This window comes from Aegilops tauschii, chromosome 3 (genome assembly GCF_002575655.3).
Source record: "Aegilops tauschii subsp. strangulata cultivar AL8/78 chromosome 3, Aet v6.0, whole genome shotgun sequence".
Classification (NCBI taxonomy): domain Eukaryota; kingdom Viridiplantae; phylum Streptophyta; class Magnoliopsida; order Poales; family Poaceae; genus Aegilops; species Aegilops tauschii.
The window spans coordinates 575,355,175-575,378,820 of NC_053037.3; the positions used below are offsets into that span (position 1 = coordinate 575,355,175).

The 23,646-nt window shown below is 43.4% G+C and overlaps 2 protein-coding genes across 2 annotated transcripts; one reads left to right on the top strand and one right to left on the bottom strand.

Moving 5' to 3' along the window:
- The first annotated feature begins 4,035 nt into the window (after positions 1-4,035).
- On the top strand, positions 4,036-4,944 carry LOC109770653 (putative F-box protein At2g02030). Its single transcript, XM_020329379.1, has one exon. The coding sequence runs from the start codon at positions 4,036-4,038 to the stop codon at positions 4,942-4,944; it is 909 nt and encodes a 302-aa protein (XP_020184968.1).
- An 11,601-nt stretch (positions 4,945-16,545) lies between these two features.
- Positions 16,546-20,524, bottom strand: LOC109770656 (OVARIAN TUMOR DOMAIN-containing deubiquitinating enzyme 1). The gene is made up of 9 exons (XM_040402849.3): positions 20,069-20,524; positions 19,930-19,977; positions 18,945-18,992; positions 18,367-18,516; positions 18,157-18,276; positions 17,554-17,636; positions 17,409-17,464; positions 17,230-17,333; positions 16,546-17,117 (listed from the first exon to the last, which is right to left on the bottom strand). Exons 1-9 carry the CDS (start codon positions 20,507-20,509, stop codon positions 16,848-16,850), a joined length of 1,320 nt encoding a protein of 439 aa, XP_040258783.1. The 5' UTR covers positions 20,510-20,524; the 3' UTR covers positions 16,546-16,847.
- Between the last annotated feature and the right edge of the window lie 3,122 nt (positions 20,525-23,646).

The window sequence follows — 23,646 nt, forward strand, 5'->3', positions numbered from 1 at the left end:
GCATGCTTATTTACTGATTATGACTAGTAATGGGTAAGGCTTGTCACAGATTTTCACGTGAATTTTCAACTATCCTATTATTCCCATGTGTAGTGCCCTTAGACCCTCTTTCCATCCTCTTCTAGACTTACTCCCAACACAATATATTCTAACCCTATGCATTGATACATTCTGATTTCTCCCCAAAACATAATTTTACAAGACAAAAGGAAGAGGAGGTAGTACCTAATAACGATGGGAATATGAGGCACTAGGGAAACACAAAGCAGATTGTTACCTCCAATATAGGAAGGCAAATTGAGCTATAGGATTCCCTCAATGTTCCTATTCCCACTGATCTTACATGCTCCCTTTCTTCCTCTTCCCCAGTCACTCTCTATCTCTTAAACTACACAATATTGACAATAGGAGGCTCAAACTATTGAACAATGCATGTATTCCAAGGTATATAAATGCTTCTAGTGCATTACTCTTGACTTCATTGGACCCATGTGAAGAAAACAATGAAATAGACACACTCACATTGCTCCATAAAATATAATGGTCAATGGCACACAAAAGTGATCCACATAATAATTAATGTAAAAGGTTTTACCATGTATTGTTCATTTAATGAAAAGAAAGGGGAACAACACATTCTCTTGGTATCTTATTAAGAGTGAGAGCATGGAGGATGGGGAAGTTGCCACATCACTTATCATGACCTAATTGTGGACTTTGCGCAAACTTGTTTGGCAAGCAATGCACTATTCGTTACTTGGTTCAGTGGTGGATCATTAAGTGTCAAGTTCTCATGTATTTAAATTCAAGTTAACCACAAAGTAACATAATTAATAATGCTAAGTGCTCATTGGAAATAATTAAGCAAACAATGTACTATGTATTTGTATGTTTACCGCAAGGAGTTAGAGAACTAACAAACAATGTGGTAGACAAGCAATCCAATCCTTCTATTTGATTTTCCAAATAAATATAGCCATCGTTCATATGAAGAACAAAAACCTTATAGATTGTTCTATTTGTGTTCATGTGTTTATCAAAAAAGTCAATGTAACCATCGGTTTGGCGTGAACATATTTATTTCTGTTGTGTATGCATATGTTGAAGCACAGATTATTTAAGGACACACTTAATGGAAAATAAGAAGAACAACTAAGCATATTGAAGATTATTAGGTACTCATGGCTTAGCTTGGTCTTTGATTCACCACACTGTATAGGAGAATGTGATATGTCAAGTATCTTGTTGTACTCGATATTAAGCAATCATTGTCTTCTCATTAGAAGTATGTACAATGTTAGAAGCTCTGCATATATATTCTCACTAAGAATAGGCTAGTTTCTTTTTATGCATTTACTTGTGATGCCCCGTTACTCGATGTTATACCTGACTAGAAGTAGGAGTATTTCAATTTGGCCTGAATAAATTTTAAACTAAGATGCTACTCACACAACCAGGGTAATATTTAGATTGATTGCATACATTGATTCATGCAAAGGTTGTGGGTTATCCGCCATTTTTTAAAATAGTAATATTCACACTTTAGAGGGTTTCTCTATTGCTTTAATAAATCCAATGCTCCCTTCATTTATGGATTTTTTTGCAAGAATATATATTTCTGAAATGGGAAGAGTAACTCTGGGGGCAATCAATGCACATGTCTTTTTCTTGAACATGTCGATATGTCGTAAAGCCACCAATAAATCATAAGAGTAACTCATATGGTTTCTAGATAGCAACCGTCGTAAGACATCAACATTTTATTGCACTCCGTGATGACATATCACTAGACACCACACGAGTAGGACAAAACCTAGACCCACAGCCAACGTCGTGCACCTCTCCCGTATCTGCTTCGATCAATGTCGCGGAGAGGGTAGGGGGTGTGGGCCGGTAGCAGGTGCCTCTCTCGACTCCCAACGGGTCATGCAACGAGGTTAGAAGTTGGATGAAGTGTAATACCACAACTGAGGTTGGATGAGGTGATGCAACGAGGTCCTACAATATTCTTTTGTATCTCTCTGAGTACGTCAATTGAGGTTGCCATGTCGATAGCCCCACAACACCACTTTTTGCTGGGAGGCAAAAGAGAGAGTACGGGAGAGTGGCACGCTGTGCACGTGATCTATCCCCACAAAAAGTCCATACATTTTAGTACATTGTAAAAATTAGATCGCAAATATCTTTTGAAACAAAACTATATTATGATCTTTTGTACATTTGAATTCCCTGCGACGAAATCTTTAACACAATACCAATATTGGATACTTTTCCAACTATATGCACTTTCATTGTTTCGGTCATATTTCAACATATTCAAAAAAAGTTAAACATATTTCAATGATTTCAACAAACCAATTTCACTCATTTCAACAAACTTGTATCACCCATTTCAACAAACTGGTTTCACCCATTTCAAAAACTGATTGCACTCAACCTCAAATATGTGGAATTGATTTCAACTATTTCAAGAAACAAATTTCAATTATTTGAAAATAAAATCACTCATTAAAAAAATAGATTCCACTCATTTCAATTATCTAATTTCACTCACTAAAAAAGATTTAAGTCATTTTAAAAATGCACTTTCTGGAACGGGTGATTTTTTTAAATGAGTAAAACTAATTTTATAAAACCTTTAAAATTAGTTTTTTTAATATATGAAATGAGTTATTTCAATTATGTGAAATATATTGTTTCTATGTGTGAAATTGATTATTTCCAATATATGAAACATATCTAGTGTGTTTGTAAAGCTACTTATTTTAGTATAACTAATATTTATGAAATCTAACAAACATTAGTTATTTGAAATGAGTGAAATTAGATTTTGGAAATAAATGAAATAGGTGAAATAATTTTTTTGAATCAGTGAAAGCAGATTTGTAAAATGAGTGAAATCAGTTTCTTTAAAGGGTTGGAGTTAGTTGAAATAATTGAAACTAGGTTTTTGAAATGAGTGAGATTGGTTTTTTTGAAAAAGATGAAATTAGTAATATGAAATAAATGTAACCGTTTTCTAATATGTGAAACTGATCGTTTCAATATATGGAATTGTTTCAAATACAGAAGAGTGTAATGTATATGAAACTGATTTCAGATCTAACCGAAACAATGAAAATAAGTCATCCAAATGTATCCAAGATTGATTTTGTTTTGAAGATCTTCCCGCTACGAATTCAAATATGTATATATTTTTTTGAAAAACTAAGATTTCATTAAAAATGTATCATTCATTTAAAACATGTCATTGAAATTACATACACATATTTTTGCATGGAGAGAGAATGTATGCAACAAACCTTCTCTCCACTCTCTTGCTCTCTCTCCTGTAAGAAAGCTGGAGATGACTTGACAAAATCACTTGTATTTCTCTCTACAATCGTGTGTATTGCACATGAAAAGATTCATCAGATTATAGCTATATAAAGCTAACATGAATCTCAATGCAGGCGATGGACGACAGAGATTTCACCGGTACATATCCTCACCGTTCGATTTACCATTGTCTTGCATAATATCATTCCTAGTGATAGCATGCTACCAAGGAAAGGATGATATCAGCAGCCTTCTACGGTACCAAACTGTCACAAGGAAATTCAATAAGAAGCTGTCGTAAGGAAAAATCAAAAGCAAAAAATATCGCGGACCAACATGTGGTTGGGTGGTTATGCCGACAGTGGTATCCTCAGCCCATCAGGGCTCAGTCTCTCAAAGGTGTTCATAGGGGTAGGATGCGCATGTGTGCGTTCATATGGGTGAGTGTATGTGTGTATGTACGAGTGTCTACGTCCGTACCATGTTAAAAAATAAAAGGAATAAAAACTGTCTTAAGCAGTTTTTTCTTTTGTTGTACACGGTAAAAGCTTGCAAACGAAGTTCAGCTAAGCCCAGCCCGTTTACGAGCTAGCCCAAATGATGCATCTGTGTTGAGATTGAGAACGACCTGGATCTGACCTAGGTCCGCCGCCGCCGCCACCACAACAACACTCCCCTGACCACTCCTCCTGCTCCGCCGCCCCCAGCGCGGCGGCCATGGCGACGGCAGCAGCGACGCCTCGCCATGGCGGCCTCCCGGAAGAGATCGTGATATGGGAGATCCTCGTCCGCCTCCCCCAAAAATCCCTCCTCCGCTGCCGCGCCGTCTGCCGCGCCTGGCGCAGCGCCACCTCCGCCCGCGACTTCCTCGCCGCCCACCACGACCGTCAGCCCAACCTCCCCATCGTCTTCCAGGTATACCGCGGCGGCCAAAGCTTACTCGCCTTGGACAACCGGGGCGCCGCCGCCCCCCAGCTCCAACCCGTCGCTCGGCTTGACGACCACTCCAGTCTGGAAGCCTCCTGTGACGGTCTACTCCTCCTCGCCGACTATGGCAGGGGTGTTTCAACCTTCTCTGTGTGCAACCCAGCCACTCGTCAGTTTGCTCGCTTGCCGATGCTTTCCGGCTTCGTGTCTCTGGGGATGTATCGGCACGGCCCGACCGGCGAGTACCGAATACTCGTGTGCCCAGTCGTTCCTTGCAGCGATGGCCTGTTTGCTGGCATGTTTGAAATGGACGGCATCCTCGGCATGGCTTGCTCTAATGATGAAGGCAAAATCATTGGCATCTGGATGATGCAGGACTACGAAAGCGAGGTCTGGACCTTAAAATACCGTTTTGAATTGCCGTTTGAGGAGATCAAGATGCAGTGTGACATGAGGCAGGTTAGGGTGAAGCGTGGCGATATGTTGATTGTGGTTGTGCCCGGCGGCGATGGTGAGTTGCTTGTGCTATCACGATTTGACGATGTGCTGTTCCAGATTAACATGGATGGCAAGTTGGTTGAAAGTTTCCACCGTGAAGGCCTCTGTCTTACTCAACTTCAGCTCAAACAAACTCTTGCTCTGCATACATTCCTTCCGGCGCTAGAGGGTTATGTTGTGAATGCTCCACCTTTCAGCTGAGGGCTGTTGAATGAGTGGGTTCTTCTTAATGGCCTAAACGTTGCATAAATTCGACCCGTATGTTCCATTAGCTGCTTTGTTGATGCATATAAAGTTATGATCAAGAAGTTGTTATTGTTATGTAGTTCCATGCAATCTATGCTTGTTCTGTCACCCTTTCATGTTGAAGGCAGTGACTACTGTGCATGTTAATTCTAAAATTAGCAAGTCATTTTGATATGTGTTTCAACTTTCAAATATGTGTGAACTATTATATGTGATGTTTCTATTTTTTTGAACTGAAGGATTAGTTTACTCTTTTATCTAGTGGTCTTCTCAGTTCTTACTACGTGGCAATCTACCTGCCTTTTGTCTCTATGTCTCTATAAGGGCTTGAAACACCTCACGTAAATTGAATAAATGACTGCATTTTGTACTCACCCTAGCAGTGAGTTCCGTTGTTATTCTTCTTGTTCAAGAATCCATTCCATATGGTTCTATATTGAAATGTTCTGTTATAAATCCTACTTTCTGGTTCATCATTCGGAATTATATCCATTATTTCAACATTAGCTGCTTATCATTTCAAGGAATTATCTATCATTTCAGTTTAGTTGCCAACCATTTAAGGAAATAATGCTTCATTTGGTTCCACTTTAAGCAATAGTTACTATGAATTCAATTGTTCCTTTGTTGATGTGCACAGAGTTATGAACTTATGGTCAACATGAAATTTACTTTTCTTTGGATATCCTTTTGGGCAGAAGTGGCTACTGTGCATGTCGATGCTAAAATTACCAAGTCATTTTCGTCGGTGTCTGAAATATGCCAATCAATCTGCCTCATGTCTCTGTTGTTCTTAGCTGATTACTGATGAGGAGTTGACTTGGCCTTTTATCGAGGTTGTCTTGTTTTTTGGAGATTATCCCATGTCTTCATAGTAAATGTTCAGCAAATATATATTAGTTCCGTGGCTCCAGGTTTTCTTGTAGCTGACCATGGAATTAAGGCAAATTATCCTCTGTGTTGACCAGCAAGTTGCACATTATTTTTAGTCATGACCATTTAAGGAAATAATGCTTCATCTGGCTCCTGTTTTAATCGATAGGTGTTGTGAATCCAAATCCACTAGCTTCTTTGTTGATGTATACAAAGCTGTGATCAAGAAGCTCTGACTGTCACATGGTTGCATGAAATTTATTTTTCTTTGGATATCCTTTTGGGCAGGAGTGGCTACTGTGCATGTCGATGCTAAAATTATCAAGTCATTTTGGTCAGTGTTTGAAATATTTGCCAATTGGTTTGCTTCATGTCTCTGTTTTTCTTAACTGATGAAGAATTGACTTGGCCTTTTATCAAGGTTGTCTTGTTTTCTTGAGATTGTTCCATGTCTTCGTAGTACTATATGAGTGTTCAGCATTAGTATCGTGGTTCCAGGTTTTGTTGTAGCTGACGTTGAAAAAAGGAAGATTATCCTCTTTGTTGACCAGCAACTCGCACCTGATTTTTAGTCATGAACCCATCACGCCTGGTTAGGCATTGACATGTTGTGCTATAATTCTGTCTACTGTTGCATCATTAGGAGTTATCTGTAACAACATATCTTTAGCTGCTAACCATTAAGGGAATTGATTGATGCTTCTTCTGATATTCAACCTTGACATAAGCACAAGGAGAACCTGTAGTGATGAGCAGAGGAAAGGGTTATCAGGTCAGGTCCCACGCCGCTTTCCTGTTGTAACTGCCAGCCATGTTCATTTTTCTCTGCTGGCGTTGCAAGGCCATCTTGGCCACCATTGCTCGAAGGGAAGTTGGTCTGATTTTCTCTTATCAAGCAGAGGACAACGCCACAAATTTCTGGCAATGCGGTTGTAAAGCGTGTTGGAAGCCCCCTCTCATCAGTCAGTTGTTACTGCATGTATTAGGATGCGGTTACATTTCATACACTGGGTGCATCATATAAGGTATGTATCCAGATTACTAATATATTCCACAAGTGTGTCTGCGATATGAAATCGGAGAAAGGTATGTTGGTTGTCTTGAACTCCATTAATTTGGGCTCTTGGGTGCAGTTGTACCAGAGCTCATTACTAAACGATTATTTGCATCCTTGTATATACCAACTGATCAATCCAGTGCCACCAGCAGTATGTGCCAACATAGGAAAGAATCCAAAAGTATTTGTCTATCTGCTTCATATTCATAGCCAGCAGGCCCAACTCCATGTAAACCTGAAAAAAAAAAACTGTTGATGTGTCTCCATGCACATCAGTCCATGTGATGAGCAGCAGCCCAACTCAACTTGACTCATCCTTCTTTGAGTGACAGGTAAAATGTGCAGGATAGGCAAGGAAGATTCATCCACATTATATTGCTGTAAACAGAACGAAAGAGGCCAACAAGTCCAACAAAAGTTTTCCATTAGTAAGTTCAAATGTGATCACGCAAGATTCACATATTAATTACCAGCCAACAACTCCAGCAAAAGCTTTTCTTCCTTGTCACTCTTCAGACAAAGGGAAAGCTACTAACCAATACACCAGCACCAGCAGTTTGTGTATGGACGACGGGTTAGTTCTTGTTGATGTGGTGTCTCCATGGGCATTGACAGCAACAATGGTGTCTTCTTCAACGGTCTGGTGATGCTTGCGCTTCTACCTATCTAGATCGAGGTGATGCTCCCGCCAAATATGCTTTGATCCATTACCAATACCCATGTGCGCGGTGGTCAACTACTGCGGGGAATCAACAAGATTTGGTTCTTGATAGGTTTTACAGATACCTGGGTTATTTCACTTGGCCAAGAGTCAAACTAACATGCTATGGACGATGCAACCAGGAGGTGGCTTATTGTCGGGGTACACCAGGGAAAGGGGGGCTAGCTAGAGGGAAAACTAGTCCAAGCGGCAAAATTTGAACCCAAATTTCTCGGATCAAATGGCGGTGAGTGCGGTTGCACAAAAGGTGGACGGAGGCTAGGCGGATGCTGGCGAGAGAGGAGTAGACTTAGGCTGCGGCGGGCACGTGGTGCTTTCTTGTAATCTTTATTTCTGTTTCAAATGTTTGTCATGATCTTATTCATGCAACATCATATGCTTGTTTGGATCCTTCTCCTTAATGAAAACTAGATGGCATGTTGCACCCATGGCGCAAAAACCAAATATAGATGAGAAGTGAGCGTAACTATATGAAACTGAACTGGAAGCTATTATAAGCGTTGCTATAGCAAAGTAACCAAAAGTAGCATACCAAACGCTAACCTAGAGCAGCATATCGCCGGAATAGTCAGAGCAAGAGTCTGGGACACATCCTAACTCTCATCCATATCTATCATGCCGGCAACATGCCAGATATATACATCATCAAGAACTACAAAGATTGATTCTATGTCTATATCAATACCAATATAAAAAGTGCGAGTTGACGGGATCCCACAAATCTCATTCGTTCAACCTCATCTATCCAATGATCTACGCCGCTAGTGTTCAGCGTCAAACATGTTTAGCACTAAACACATTTAGCATCATCCATTAATTGATGTAAAAAAAGCACCATCCATTAATTAATATCATGCCTAAATATCAACATCGGTATTAACCAAGTATTATATCCTACCTAATATTGACATATAATTTATATCTTCATAATATTAATGTGCAATACAATTATCTTGCATAATATTAACGTGCATTGCATGTATACAATTACTAGTTTTACATAAGTATCAGGAGGGTGTTTCAGGAAATCAACACAACAGAGATTTATACATAAGATTAATGCTTCTTCCTTGATGCCTTTTTTTCTTGGGATCTTCCGTTTAGTAGTAGATCTTGCAGACCATTAGCTCCCCCCCCCCCCCTTCTCCTCGTTGATATTTGTCGAGGTGTTACCGGTGCATCACCCACTTGGTCTTGTCCCGCTTGTCGCTGGACCCTTTGTAGAGCACCAGGATCTCTCATCTTTCTCCAGCACGTCTGCTGATGTTAGTCTTCAACGGTAGACTATTGTTGGTCTTGTGCCATTTTATGTGCACGCTGCACTCTGTCTGTATTTTGTGATGCTTCCTCCTTACAACCTTGTATGCCTTAGAAGGACAGGAGAAGAAATGCTTGCTCTCATGCCGTCCATTGTCACACATGTTCAAGCAATCATCAGATGCAATAATTAATAGCCAGTTCGAGAATTGTCGTGTGTGTGCATGAGATATCAGCGTTCAGCATTCTTTTGGTTGTGCATGTACAAGTATACAGTCCAACCAATACTAACAAGTACACGGTTCAAATAATATTTCTGTTCGTGGCTAGTTAGCTAGAAAGGAGCAACGTCGATGTGTGTCTCGCCTGGAAGTTTATCATGATGGGTGTAGCATATGCCTTCCTTGACGGCTATGGTGGTTATGAAATCATTAATCAGAGGGTGAGATCTTGCGCCCTTATCTGTTAGCATCGAGGTGTTCCACCCAGTCCTTGTCCATTGGATTGAAGCTGAAGCTAGACGGGAGCAACGACCAATAGCTTGCACTACACAACGGTTTCTTCTATTACAAATATGCTCAATGTATCAAATATGTGTGTGGTGGAAAGATAATATTACCTCGAGTCCAGATCGAAAATACAAATACAAGAAAAACCCCAACAAACTATATATAGCAAATCGGATAGATTTAGAAAACTTCAGCAACAATCCGATCCCTTCTACCGATTAGAAAATCCCCATAAACATCCACAGGGTTAGTTTAGTCACATGGATGGTTCCTTCCTCCATGTTGCTTGCTTCATACACTGCCTTGTTGAGGTCAAATCCCTTTGACCTTTTTATTTCGAGCAAGTTCCACAAAGAACTAAAATAAGAAAGTTGGATCATTGACCATCACGACCTACTGTGGCGATTAGAAACACAAGGGGCTACTTCGCGTGGCTAGAGGAGGTAGAGGTTTAGCCAGGTGTTTGCATTGCAACGGAATCTTCAGGTGGTGGGGAGGCCACACTGCTTATTATATTGCATTCTAAGTCCATTCGGGGGTTGTCAGCGGTCTCGGCACCATTCGATCGATTCGTTGTGGTACCTTCTGCATTCCTGGGGGCTTTACCGCCATGCGGCCGTGTTAAAGTGTTTATCACTTCTACTCCCCTACTTCGACGGTTGATGACCACTAGTAGAAAACAGACCTTTAGTCCCGGTTCCAGAGGCGGGACTAAAGCCAAAAACCTTTAGTCCCGGTTCGCTTACGAACTGGGACTATAGGGGCTCCACGTGGCCGCTGTCTGGAGCCGGTCACCCATCCTCTCACTACTCCAGCCTGAGCACGCTGAACTTCCGAGTTCTATTCCCCCTCGTTTCCAAGTCTGCACTTGTTGTTTTCCTGACAATAGTAAGATGTCAATCCTATTAACTCATAGGAGTTGAACTTGAGCATGAAGTCACACGTTTCACCGTTTGAGTTTGAAACCATTATTCTTAAAACCAATAATTATTTAGTAACACTAATATTTCTTGAATAAGTAGTTTGACAATAATTTGACCAGAGTTTGACCAAAAATTCAAAAAAATAAATAAATTTGAGGATAACTTTTTTTTCCTTTCAGAATTTGAGGATTCTAAAAATTTGCAAAACGGCCTACAGCGGTCGAAATTGGAACCAATTTTTGTGCTGAACATTTTGATATATTATACGTTTTTTTCGACATCGTATGCAAAAGTTATAGCCGTTTTACTTTTTTCATAACACTTTCTTGCAAAACATGTCCAAATTTAAGTTTTTCAATTTTCCTAACTAGTAGATGTAGTAACATAACTACATCTCGAAGGATTTTAGTTTTTGAAGTTCTTATTATTTTCTTTTGTTTTTTTCAAAACTGAAATGGCGATACACGGTGGAGGGGGGGGGGGGGGGTAGAGTTTGAACCCCTTTAGTCCGGGATGGTGTCTATCCAATCCTACCGTCAACTACATCCAATCCAGAGTCACAACTAAGGTTAACCAAGCCAGAGTCACGTTATATTAAAGTGGCAAAAAGAATTACTTTTTAACATAGAAAAACTAATTCTATCAACTATTATTAAAGGCTAAACAACTATTAATACAAAATAGTAGCAAAATTAATATTAATTAATTATAAAAATTTATCTACTGTTGTCTAACAGAAGCATACTACAACATGTTAAAATCTACAGAAAGAACCAACTAAAAATAATTGAAAACAACAATTAAAGGACTAAAACAGCTATATAAGCAAAGCAGTACTGTTTTAATTAAATCATAATTTAAATTATTCTAAAAATAACCAAATAAATCTTACTATGACATCAATCTAACATGTGACTAGGAGTAAAAAGAATTAAATTAAAAACTATTTTTAAACTCAAATTATTCACAATCTAGGGTTTGAAGCAAATTTGAATAAATTCATATTTAAATCATTCAATTTGAAAACTAATGGCACAAACAGAAACTAGACAAAATTTTAAATCTAATGCAAAAAGAATCACTAAAAAACATCAAATATCCTAAAAGATATAAGCAATTTAAAACAGAAACTAAAAACAAAAAACAAATTTCAGAACCCCTTTTAGTCCCGGTTGGTGTCTCAAACCGGGACTAAAGGTCTAATCTTTAGTCCCGGTTTGAGACACGAACTGGGACTAAAGGGCATCGCACCCTTTAGTCCCGGTTCGTGTCTCAAACAGGGACTAAAGGTCCCATTTAAACCAGGACTAATACCTTTCCGACGCCCTAGCCGCTTGAACCGGGACTAATGCTCACATTAGTCCCGGTTCGTAATGCAACTGGGACTAATGTGTACATTGAGCTTGGACCAAAGCCCTGTTTTCTACTAGTGGACCTATGGACAGCGAACTCATGAGGGCACATCTTCTTTTTCGCTACTGCTTGTGCATGTCCTATCGCTGGGTTTTGCCAAGGTGGGTTGAGTCTCGTTCATTTGCTGTCTGACCTGAGCATTCTGAGTACCTGACTACTAGTTTATGTTTGGTCAGGGTATGCCGGGTACATAGATACTAAACCTTGAAACTACATTTATTCAATGGACCAAGAAATCATGCAAGCCAAAAAGATCATTAAACTATGATGTTGTCTATTGTATGCCTATCACAAATTTGTGCAAGAAATAAGAGGAAAGACTAAAGCCTTAGCCTCTAAATTTATATGGAACTTTTTATGCTTCCCTCTGTTCCCATGGTCACTGCTTATCTTTTTGTAGACCCGCTGTTTATCTTCCCGACTCACCCTCGAAGCCAAATTTGTATAAGCATATGATTGCATATATTTTCTTGTCTCCAAAATCAATACTAAGCAAGTCAAAAGGAAGGAGGAGCATGCATGGTAGTTTTACACAAGATGCATGGAGGTAAAGTTACATCGTCCAAGCGAGGACCCCATCCAGTTTTCTTTTGTTTTGCATGTAACGTAGTCTTGGTTTTTTTTTTTGCATGCATCGTAATTTTAGAGCGGAAAAACTAATTTTTTTTTGCAAGGGTAAAAGAGTTTTATTCCATAATCATAGGGTTACAATTGAGAGGCAAAAGTTTCTTAATACACTGTGGTCCTCTACCTAGCCATACAACAATAGTACTCTCCGTACGACTATAAAATGCCAAACGATTAGCTACCCTATTTTTTCACGTTTAACTTCCGGATAAGATGATGAATTTCAGCAACTAGATGTCCATATGCCGAGCGGATAAGACTGCCCCCCGCCCTTCATCGTCAACAGTGCTTTCGAGGAATCTGATTGAACAATGATAGGCATGTTACAATGTTGAATTGCTAATGACATACCTTGCATTATTGCATGTAATTCGGCCTCCAAAGCGTCATTGCAGTTAAATATGCATCCGTAGGCTGCAAAGATAACGTTACTTACATTACCTTTATCTATTCTATCGCATCTCCCTCTGTCAATTTCTTTGCTCTATCGTCAAACAATTTCTCTGAACTAAGAAATCCTCTGGTAAGCGTTCGGAATTGTTTTTCATATCCCTCTGTCATGCCAAAATTGTTCTTCATATATATGAATTATTTTTGAATCCTTTTTAACTATGGAGTTTCATTGTAAAAGGGATGGCAAGTTTTGTATGTTTTTTTAGCTAAAATAAGCCATGCGCATATATATGAATTACTTTTGAATCTGGTTTGTAAACTTTCCCATCGAACAAAATCGTTTGGTCCGCTAGCTGCCCCATTGAGTCGGAAAGAACCTTTCGCTATGATAGGCTCTAAGATCTGACGTTCGGTAGTTATCAATGTCCTTTATTAAATAGTACTCCGTTGTAGGCCTATAGTGAGAAACTACATGTACATGCGGATAAAAAAGATTATTTTTGGAAAACCAAGCGTCCTGTTCTATTTTTGAAGAAAAAAAGAATTGAATCTCTATTTTAGCGTGCTTGTTGCAAAGAACCTGGGCTAAAGATAGGAAAGAAAATCGTATACGACCCGGTAGTTGGGAGCGAACGGAACGACCCATTCCATCCAACGACAAGTGGATCCGCGAATCTTAAAGCAGCCACTCCATCTTCTTCCCCAAATCCTGTGCTGTAGCGCCACCATATCGATTTGTACTTCCGTTACTCGACGAGCCGCAAGGAAGACTGGGAGAAGCTACCGGAGAGGCTGAGGTCGCACCCAAGGAGGCCGGCGCCGTCGACGGAGATGCCGTCACAGCCGCAGCAGTACTCTCTGCTGGACAACGCAGCGCGGATGATGCCAGCGACGGTTCCCCGCGAAGGCTGCCGCATGCCGCCGCCGCCGCGTGCATTTACGGCGAGAGCAAGGGTGGAAATCGCCGAGAAAAGGAGCATGAGCGGCAGGAATTGACCGATTTTTCCATGGACTTTCCGAGTGTAAGAAGGCAGCACGAAATAGGTGAGCATCAACTCCACGAGGTCGCCGGCGAGCCTCCCGCCGCTGCCGACTCACGCCAGGATAGTGCTACATGCATGTACGGCGGCGCTGCAGCACAGGAACAGATAAATGGCCTGTTGGGGAAGAAGATGTGGAGTGGCTGCTTTGAGATAGAGTGGGTCGTTCTCGTTCCGTTCGCTCCGAACGACCCGGTCGTATTGGATAGAGTCAAGTCAAGTCCGTTAGTTCCTGATTACATATAATCACCTCCTCCGTCTTCTTATCTTTGCTCCCGGACGGCGATCGGCAGCCTCCCAGCCAGGCCAGCGGCCATGGCGGGTGCCACTAGCGCAGGAGCGACGCCTCTCCTCCCTGGCCTCCCGGACGACATCGTCATCTGGGAGATCCTCGTCCGCCTGCCCCCCAAAGCCCTTCTCCGCTGCCGCGCCGTCCACCCTTCCTGGCGCCGCATCACCTCCACCCGCAATTTCCTCCTCACCCACCACGCTCGCCAGCCCACCCTCCTCGTCGCCTCTGGTCACGATGATAACGGCAGCGGCGAATACTACCGAGACATCATTGTTTTCGACCACCCGGCCACCGCCGACGCCCAGCTCCAACACTTCACCCAGCTTGATGAGAGGGACTGTAGCGTGGTGGCCTCCTGCGACGGCCTCCTCCTCCTTTCCTATGACACGGAGGGCGCCTGCTTCTCCATCTGCAACCCGGCCACTCGTCAGTGCGCTCCCCTGCCGGTGCTTTGTGACTTCATGATGCCCTTGGGAATGTACCGGCACCGCCCCACGGGCGAGTACCGGATACTGCTGTATGATAAAAATGAGGAAGAAAGTGAGGATGAAAATGAGGAAATATATGTCCGCGATGGTGGTTGCTGCATCTTTGAATTGGGTTCCGTCGAGCCATCAAGGAGCATTGGGTGCCCGCCCGAGGCGGAACAGTGCTTTCACGCTGTGGGCACGGGGCAGTTGTCTTGTTACATGGCAACATGCATTGGTACCTAGAGCAACGTGAGAATGGAAGCGACATGGTACTGGTATTCGACATCGCAACTGAGTCGTTTCGGCAGATGCGTGCTCCGGTTGCTCAAGTTGCTCCAGACTTTCCTCCCTACAATGACCTGTTTGACATGGACGGCATGCTCGGCATGTTCAGCTGTAATGATGATGCGGCTATCATCGATATCTGGGTGTTGAAGGACTATGAAAATGTGGTGTGGACCTTCAAGTGCAAGATTGAATTGCCAGTTACTGAGATGGAGTTGTTGTGCGGAGGACATGATGATTCCTTGTATGCGGTGGTCATACATGGGAATGGTGAGTTGCTCGTGCTAGTCCAGTTTGCTGGATGGCTACTTCAGGTTGACATGGAAGGTAAGTTGGTCGGCAGTTTTCATCACGACAAAGTCATTGCTAGTCAATTGCAGCTGAAGCAAACTCTTGTTCCACACACTTTCTTTCAGACACTAGAATAGTACGTAGTTTTTTATGTTGTCTTTCATCTAAAGTTGTTGAGTGAGCTGGTGCTTCCTAATCTCTAGATGTTTGTATTCCTCTAGAGCAGTATGAGCCTACTAGCATCTTTGTTGATGCAAATAAAGTTCTGATCAATAAGCTCTCACTATTTTGCGGTTTCGTGCAATCTATACATGTTTTGACACCCTTCCATGTTGAAGGAAGTGACTGTTGTCCATGTTGATTCTAAAGTTATCAGGCTCTTTTGACGTGCGTTGAAATATGTGCAAACTATGCTACATGATGTCTCTTGAACTGAAGAATTATTTTGCTCTTTTAACTAGTGGTGTTCATAGTATACTTAGTACTACTTACTAATCTACTTGCCTTATGTCTATTAATTTCTTGAACTGAAGAACTGATTTTGCCTTTTTATCAAGGCTTTTTTTCCCGAGAGATCATCTATGGTGTTCTCAATACTGACTTACTTCATATTTAGCAATATACATGTGTTCAATCTTAACATAAGAGTGAACTGAAGGAGTTTATGCATCCGCTAGTATTCAATCTTGACATAAGATCAATAACTAAAACCTTTACTGATAAGCCGAAGAACGGCTCGTCAGTTTCCACCATGTGTTCCTCGTGAGACACTGTAACTACCAGACTTTTTCATTTCTCTCTGCTTGCGTAGCAAGATCATCTCCGCTACCACTGGTCAAATGGAAGTTTTTTACTCATCTCGTCTCAAGCAGAGGACAAGACCATGAATTATTGTGCGATGATGCAGTTGTAAAAGCAAGTTGAAAGCTCCTTCTCATCATTTGCTACTGCATGTACCATGTTTCATTGAAGAATGACTGATCACTTGTTACATGCATATGCATTATGTGTCAGTGCAGGGGCAATTATTCAGCTGCTCAAATCTAGGCTGCTTTTTTTTTTTGCATTTTGTGTTCTTGGGTGCACTTGTTTGGTTGTAGTTCTAGAGCTAGTTCAGGCACAAGCAGGGTAACCAGCAGACATAGAAAGAATCACCGACAGACGTTCAACACGTATAAACTAATCACATAAACTAATTAAAGGATCGTTTTTATCACCAGCAGTACATGCATATCTGCTTCACTAGGATAGAAAATTAGGATAGGTAACAAAGATCATCCACATTACTGTGAACAAATGGGCAAGACATGACCAAACCTGTGTCCTCCAGAAATAACATACTGACAGACCAATTCGTATCATGCCCATGTCAAAAACAAAAACGCCACCATGCCAACAAGGATGATATCAAAAATGGATATGATTAGAAGCATTAAAGATGGAAGCAATTAACAAGTTGGAATGTGATCACAGAAGATTCACTGTACATCAGCCAACAATTCAGACAAACCACACCACAAGTTTTTCTTCCTTGTCAACCTTCAGACAAGGGAGCAGCTACTGATCAATGTATCGGCACCAGCTGTTTGTGCCAACAGAGGAGGTAGAAGAAGAATGCACAACCAAGTGTATGCTATGGCTACCCCAATGTCTAACTCTCTACCACCTAAACTCAGCAACATCCAGCAGAATCTGTTAACTTCAACTCTAATCAGCAGGATGTTTTCTCTGGGAAGTCTGTTGACTTGAACTCTCGGCAGGAGCAGCGCGTGGGTAGAGGACGTCGTAGTGAATGCCCGTGTACAGAAGGGTCACACTCACAAGAGGAACTCCAGGTCCAGGACCAGTGTAGATATCGTGAGCAGGTCCTCCATTGAGTTGCTCCACTCTAAGGGGTACCTCAAGCGCTTCGGCCAAGGCCGTCATCATAACATGGTCCGTGTACTCACGAGATGGAGTGACGTGCTCAAAGCACCACTGTTTGTAGAGAAACGGGTCAGATAAAGTGAGTGTTGTGTATCAAAGAATGGGTGCATTGGAAATTCAGCATGATGTAATAATGTAAGGGAGGAGAGACACTGATACTGACATCTTTCAGACTGTAATGTTCACTGAGGTCTGGTACACGCTGTTCATACTCCTCCGCGTGCGAGCATATCCAGATGGCTACTACTAATCTGAGGAAAGTAAGAACTAACCACTAAATGTGTCAGAAACATGAATTATGATGAAGAGAAGGAAATATAAGTTCAAGGGTGTTTTTCTCACTGTCTTGCGTCGTATCGTAACTTCTGAAGAACTCGAGAAGTTTCTCTTTACGGTAGCTAAAAAGGGAGCATATTATGTCAATGAGGTGGAATGCATTCAGCTACAATACTTTGATGGAATTGCAGAAAAGAAGCGAATCAAAAACCTGCTAGTTGATGTTATGCTGTTCCACTTCCACATGCCGTGCCTCTTCCATCTCGTTAATTTCTTAATCAGCTTCTTAAATGCCTGAAAGAATCAGCGACTCAAATAATTCAGTGGATAATCCTTACAAACCATAGGTTACAATAATACATACAGAATACAGATCAATAGCAAGATAAGAAAGAACACAGCTAAGACAACTCGCCTGAAAAGTGTCAGTCATTAATTAAGGATATACTATAGCATAGGAACACATCAGTGAGATGGCTACATAATAATAACCAGTAGGTGCAACAGTACTCAAACAAGCATAAAATTATGTTATTTCCCCGTTATATTGCCGTTGTTCTTGCAAGTAAATTTCTCTTAAGGTCGTTGTTACGACCGGGTTGTTAACATGACAATAAACTTCAAATTTGAGTTTTGTGCCAACAGTGTAAAACTGCAGGCATGCCACTACTGTAAGAAATTGTGCATCCCCTGCAAATGACAAACAAAGATAGTGAGATTGCCAGATCCAGCTTGAAGTGTACTGTAACCTGAAGAGAATCATCCCTTACAGGCATGTTTAGAAAAAACAAATATGGAGAAGGCAAGAACTTACTCTGTAGCTCCTGGGAAATTTAGAGGTCCATCCTAGATCTGCATGTTGCACAGACACTCTTTTAACAGCATCAAGCAGACGCTGTTCCTCATGTGTGTCCTGCCTATCAAGAACTTGCTCCTGTTGTACATTTGCATAAACAGAGAGACTTAAATAAGTAAACCTACATCCTATACTAAGGAAAAGAGAGGAGGACAATTAGTCGATTACAAGGTAGGAAAATATGAAGCTCCTGTAGAAACACTCCCCATCTCCAGTCACCCGTCTAAATTCTGAATAGGCATCAAGATGGTCCACTCCTTGTCCCGTAGCCAAATCAGGAACCCGATAATACTTTCTGACTTCAGTCATGGGATGTGTCTGCAACAAACAGTGTAAATACAGGAATTCAAATTACACTGATTCGAACATGGAGAAACATATTTAAAAATGTGATGGAAAGATTGATTTTGTTCCAATTTTCAGGCTTCATGTTCTCTGGAGATGTTTGAAACCACTAGCATGTATAATCCCATCAATGGTATTAATTGGTTGTGTTCAGTAAGAAAGGAGGAAAATTATATATCAACATCCGATAAACAAACAGCAGTGCAGATACGATTCAGGTTGTATCATACTACCATAAACAAGAGTTAATATACAATGTAGTACCCATAAAAGAGAAGATAACCTTCTGAACAGTTGGATTGTACAGGAACCCAAACCACAGTATCATGTGATAAACTTTGAACCTGGTATTTCATGCACTTCCATTTTGAAACATTACAGAAAGCTAAATGGAGTCAAACCTGGTAATTCACATGTTCTGAATAGTGCCATTCTTCTCCAAGAAAAAACTGTTCGACAAGAAAACAAAGTTAAAGTTCAGACATCCTGCCAGCCATACAATTGCACATAATCAACACGAAGATCAAGCGTTTCACAACAAGAAATAAGGGAATAAAAAACCAATGGGATTAACAAACAAGAATGTAATAGCAAGACCACAAAATGTGCACATCCAAAACTTCTCGACCAAATGGAATAATATTCTGAGGCTTCTGAGTCAGTTGCAGGTCCCAGTCGACCAAATGGTGAAACTTCTCGACCAAATACTGGAGTACGTAGTCAGTGATTTTGCATGTAAACAGCAAATGATTCACAGAAATTATGTCCAGTTATGCAGTCTTGAACTAGTGTCTAGATTAATTTTCTGATAACAAAATCTTTTGACAGAGGAAGTTCATACATTTGACTTCAGGCTCTGTTACTAAAAGGCTGCAGTAATCAGGACACGGCCTCATGATTTCCCCACAATTTACAGACAACAATTTCAACAAGATAGCCAATTGCTTCAAAATATGATGCCATACTGAGAGAAGAACCACGACCAACAATGAATGTGTACTGCTGGCCGACTAAAATACCAACCTACTCCAACATTTGCCCAAGATTCCTCCTATACACTGAAAACTGATACATTTGATGCGGCAGCGAGATTTCTTGCCAAAAATATCACAGGAACCACTGCCAAGACATGATCCTCATATTTATTTCCCCACATTTTACAGTCGCAATCATATATGCTATCACGCTAAATAGAATAATCAATAAGCACAACGATTTGCTCAAGATTCTGCTTCTATTACAGAAAGTCAAAGTGTCCCCAACATTTGCCCAAGATTCTGCTTCTATTTTACTCTGGACTGGATCATCCCCAAGATTTCAACAAACTTAGAGATCACAATTCCACATCCCGAACAGAAAAGAAGTCCAAGATTCAGGCTACAATACCTTTATAAGATTGTGCCAGAGCTCCCCTATGGCGTGCGACGATTTCACCTGCTCGACAGAAACAAAGAAACGCTCAAGAACGCACTCCAAAGACTCCCAAGAACTCCAAGAAACAACAACAAACCAAACGCGCCATCACCTGCGCCTCCTCCGGCTTCTTTTTCTTGCCCGCCCCCTCGGCCAACGGCCCGCCCGCCTCCTTGGTGGCCGTCTGCTCCCGTAGCAGCTGCTGGAACACCGCCGTGCTGTCGAACGGCCGGGCTCCGGAGGCCGCGGCGTCGGCGTCCTCGGGGCTGCTGCCCCCGGAGCTCGAAGATGAAGACTCCGAAGAAGGAACTGCGGGTGCGGATGGGAGATTCTTGCCCTTCCGGTCGACCCCCGCCGCAGCGGAGCTCGAGCCTCCGGCCTGCTCGCCGTCCCGCTCTTCTTGGGGCCGCTGGAGGGGCGCTGCAGGGGGGAGAGTCGGCGGCGAGGAGGAGGCGGCGGCGGCGGCGGCGTCGGAGGAGTCCCCGTGCTGCCCATGGGCCGGTTCTGTTGTCCCTGAACTGGACCCCGTCGCGGCGGGAGAACCTTGGCTCATTACGCTGCTGCGGGAAGGACCAAAGTGGTAATTGGGATAATGTGAGGGGCCTGGAGGAGAAATGTGCTGAGGGTGGGGCTGGCAATCTGGAGAAAGCCTTGCGGTTATTTATAAAGGTGGCATGGTACGGTGAGTTTGTACGGAGACGGGGAAGTTGGCACGGTTGTTTGCGACGTGTTTGGTTACATGCGTTCTGGATATTGACTTCTCCCTGTTTACGGACACTGAGATAGGAGCCGGCTATCTAGCCGTAGCCATATTATATTTCAGACCAGTTTTTAACAAATCAGGCTAATAATATATAAATCAGATGATTTTCATTTAAAGAGGACGAAAACATTTACGTTTCAATCATATTTTAACTAAAATATAGCGGACTAGGCTAGCCTATTCTAACTAGTCTATGATCGACCAGCTCGGCGCCTGTTGCCCATCCTATACCTTCCCTATGTCCGGCAGCAATCTCACCGGACCGCCCTAAGCCCCGAAGGTAATGCTTCGGCGGGAGGGGAAGAATAACATCAGCCTCCGTGAAGCCCGGATCAGCGGTTGGCTTTCAAATGGTGGAACACGGTGGTGGTGGCCTACGCCTCCGCCGATGTGGCAAGTCACCGGCGGTGAGGCCCGACGCAGTGGCGGCCGTGTCCTTCTTGGGACCCGAACGGCGACGGCCTCCCATGTTCTACTAATCCTTCGTGTTGGCAGCGCCCACGGATGTGCCAACTTTGTCATCATGGCAGCGGGGCGTAGCCACAACGAGGAGCTAGCGGCGTTGTCCGTGCCGTCATAAACTTATGTCGCCGCCTCGTCAATCTCCGCGTAGGCGTCCTCTTTCTCCGCCTACAAGACGCGGTGCCCCCATCGCTCATGGCAGATTTCGCGAGTGGAGCGGTGGGACAGGAGCAGAGCCTCCTGCTCGTGCATGTCCACACCCGCCACAATGATCGTGTCGTTGACTTTCTCCTCTGCGCACCGGTGCTCTTCTGCCACGATGCCCGTGTCGTCCTCCTATGCCTTGCCCATGGTGATGTCGGCCTGGACCAGCGATGGGGGTGGCGTCGGCTCGTCCTTCGTTGGTTCTTCAGTGTCGCTGCCATCCGGAGAGTTGGCCGGCAAGCCAGCCTGTATTCGGCTAGCTCGGCGGTCCAACCCTCTGGCAGCAATGCCAGAGAGCTCCTTCTTCTGCTCGTCGGTGATGCCATCCCACATGGCTTTGGAGCTCAAGGTCTTGGCGGGTTTAGTGCATAGAGGAGATGGAGAGCGTAGGTGTGGTGCAGATTTTGCCGGAAGCCTAGCCATGTTAAATAGAGGATGGATGCTATGCACCAAGCCCGCGGGGTGTTTAATGTCGGCCGGACGTGTGCCACTCGGGGCTCCGAGGTAGGTTTCTCACTTGACGCGCCAGTTTAATGGAGGAAGCAGGGGAGGACAAATATCGTTCTCATGCGGAGAGAAGCCGCATGTAGAGGGCGGCTATCTCAGCGAGCGCGCAATTTCAATGCCAGCTCCAGTGAGAGGTTGTGTCCGCTTTGGGCCGGAATGAATGTGGCGTTGACGCTTTGGAGCAGCGCTGACTGCTACGGGCAGGAAAGCGCGGGTGCGGATTGATACGTCTCCGTCGTATCTATCATTTTTTATTGTTCCATGCCAATATTCTACAACTTTCATATACTTTTGGCAACTTTTTATACTATTTTTGGGACTAACATATTGATCCAGTGCCTAGTGCCAGTTCCTGTCTGTTGCATGTTTTTGTTTCGCAGAAAACCCATATCAAACGGAGTCCAAACGGGATAAAAACTGACGGAGATTTTTTTGGAATATTTGTGATTTTTGGGAAGAAGAATCAACGCGATACGATGCCTGTTGGGGATATAACTACTGGTGTCACCCGCCCAGGAGGGGTCGGGTTACATTGAGACGATCATCGCATGAAGCCCAGAGTCAAGCTCGAAGATGGCGGGTCAGTAATGGGCTCAAGGCCCAGAGGCGGCTTAAGGCCTGTAGTGGTAAACCGCCGTAAGGCGTGACTTGTACTGTAAGGCAAGAATAGTTAAGAGTCCGAGCCGGACGCTGTTTATAAGCCGGCCGGGACTCTCAGAGCCGCTGGGCGTTAACCTCTCTATATAAAGGGACGACCCGGCGGCGGTTCAGGACAAGTAAGATCAGATCGATAGCCAGCAGAGCGGTTTAGCTCCTGGTCATCGAAACCCTAAGCAATACCACCTCAACTGGAAGTAGGCTTTTACCTTCAACGTAAGGGGCCGAACCAGTACAATCTTCATGTCCTTTGTCCCGTTTAACCCCTTTAAGCTTCCTAGCGGCGATGGCTCCACGACTAAGTCCTTGCTCGAGGACATCTGCCGTGACAATTCCACGACAGTTGGCGCCCACCGTGGGGCCAGCGCACGGTGGATTTGAATTCTTGAAGGGCAGCTTCGAAGGGCTCAAGGGATACGCTGTGGGCCGGATGACCAAGAGTCGTCGCGGCAAGCTCTACATCGACGATGCAAGCTGGGGCCCCGACGCCGGCTCAATCGAGTACGGGTACCGGGTCCCCTTCGGCGGAATCCACGTTTTCATTGGCAAGATTGGTGAGCCGGGCCCTGAGCCGGACCTCTGTGCCGACCTCATTGAGACGGCTCGGCGTGCAAGACCCGCCCGGACTCTGCCTGCCTTGAAGCGTGCTTTCGTGGGATGCGTCCATGGAGGACTCTCTGAAGGATCTAGATCTGGCGATGAGACGGCCGCTCGCTCTGACGGCGAGTAGTCCACAGACAAGACCAACTCGTTATATCAACTTCAAGATGGCAGGCTCAGGGGTTGTTCCGATGGTGACAGTATTCCAGACCCCTTTGAGCCGCCCAGCCGGGTTGGAATCTTCATGGCCGACGCACAACCTGTTCAAAACCCCGCCGCGGGGGCAGGGGGCCTTGCGCACTCGCCGGCTCAGGTGCTAATGGATCTCACAGATAAGATGACGGCCCTGTTAACCGCTACGGTCGTCCCAGCGGATCAAGCTCAGCATGATGCGGAGGTGGCACAGTTAAAGCTGGATATAGCAAAAGGCAAGGAAGATCTGGCAGCGGAAGGGATCAGGATGGCTGCAGAGCGGGCGGCTCTCGATGCCCAGACTC

What these genes read in the sequence shown, in the direction of transcription:
- LOC109770653 (XM_020329379.1), top strand. Translation starts at nt 4,036, where the DNA reads ATGGCGACGGCAGCAGCGACGCCTCGCCATGGCGGCCTCCCGGAAGAG.
- LOC109770656 (XM_040402849.3), bottom strand. Translation starts at nt 20,509, where the DNA reads ATGAGCCAAGGTTCTCCCGCCGCGACGGGGTCCAGTTCAGGGACAACA. An exon ending in CAGAACATGTGAATTACCAG is followed by an intron (nt 18,517 to 18,944) that starts GTTTGACTCCAT and finishes TGTTTGTTGCAG; the next exon opens with ACACATCCCATGACTGAAGT. An exon ending in AGCATAACATCAACTAGCAG is followed by an intron (nt 17,465 to 17,553) that starts GTTTTTGATTCG and finishes CTCCCTTTTTAG; the next exon opens with CTACCGTAAAGAGAAACTTC.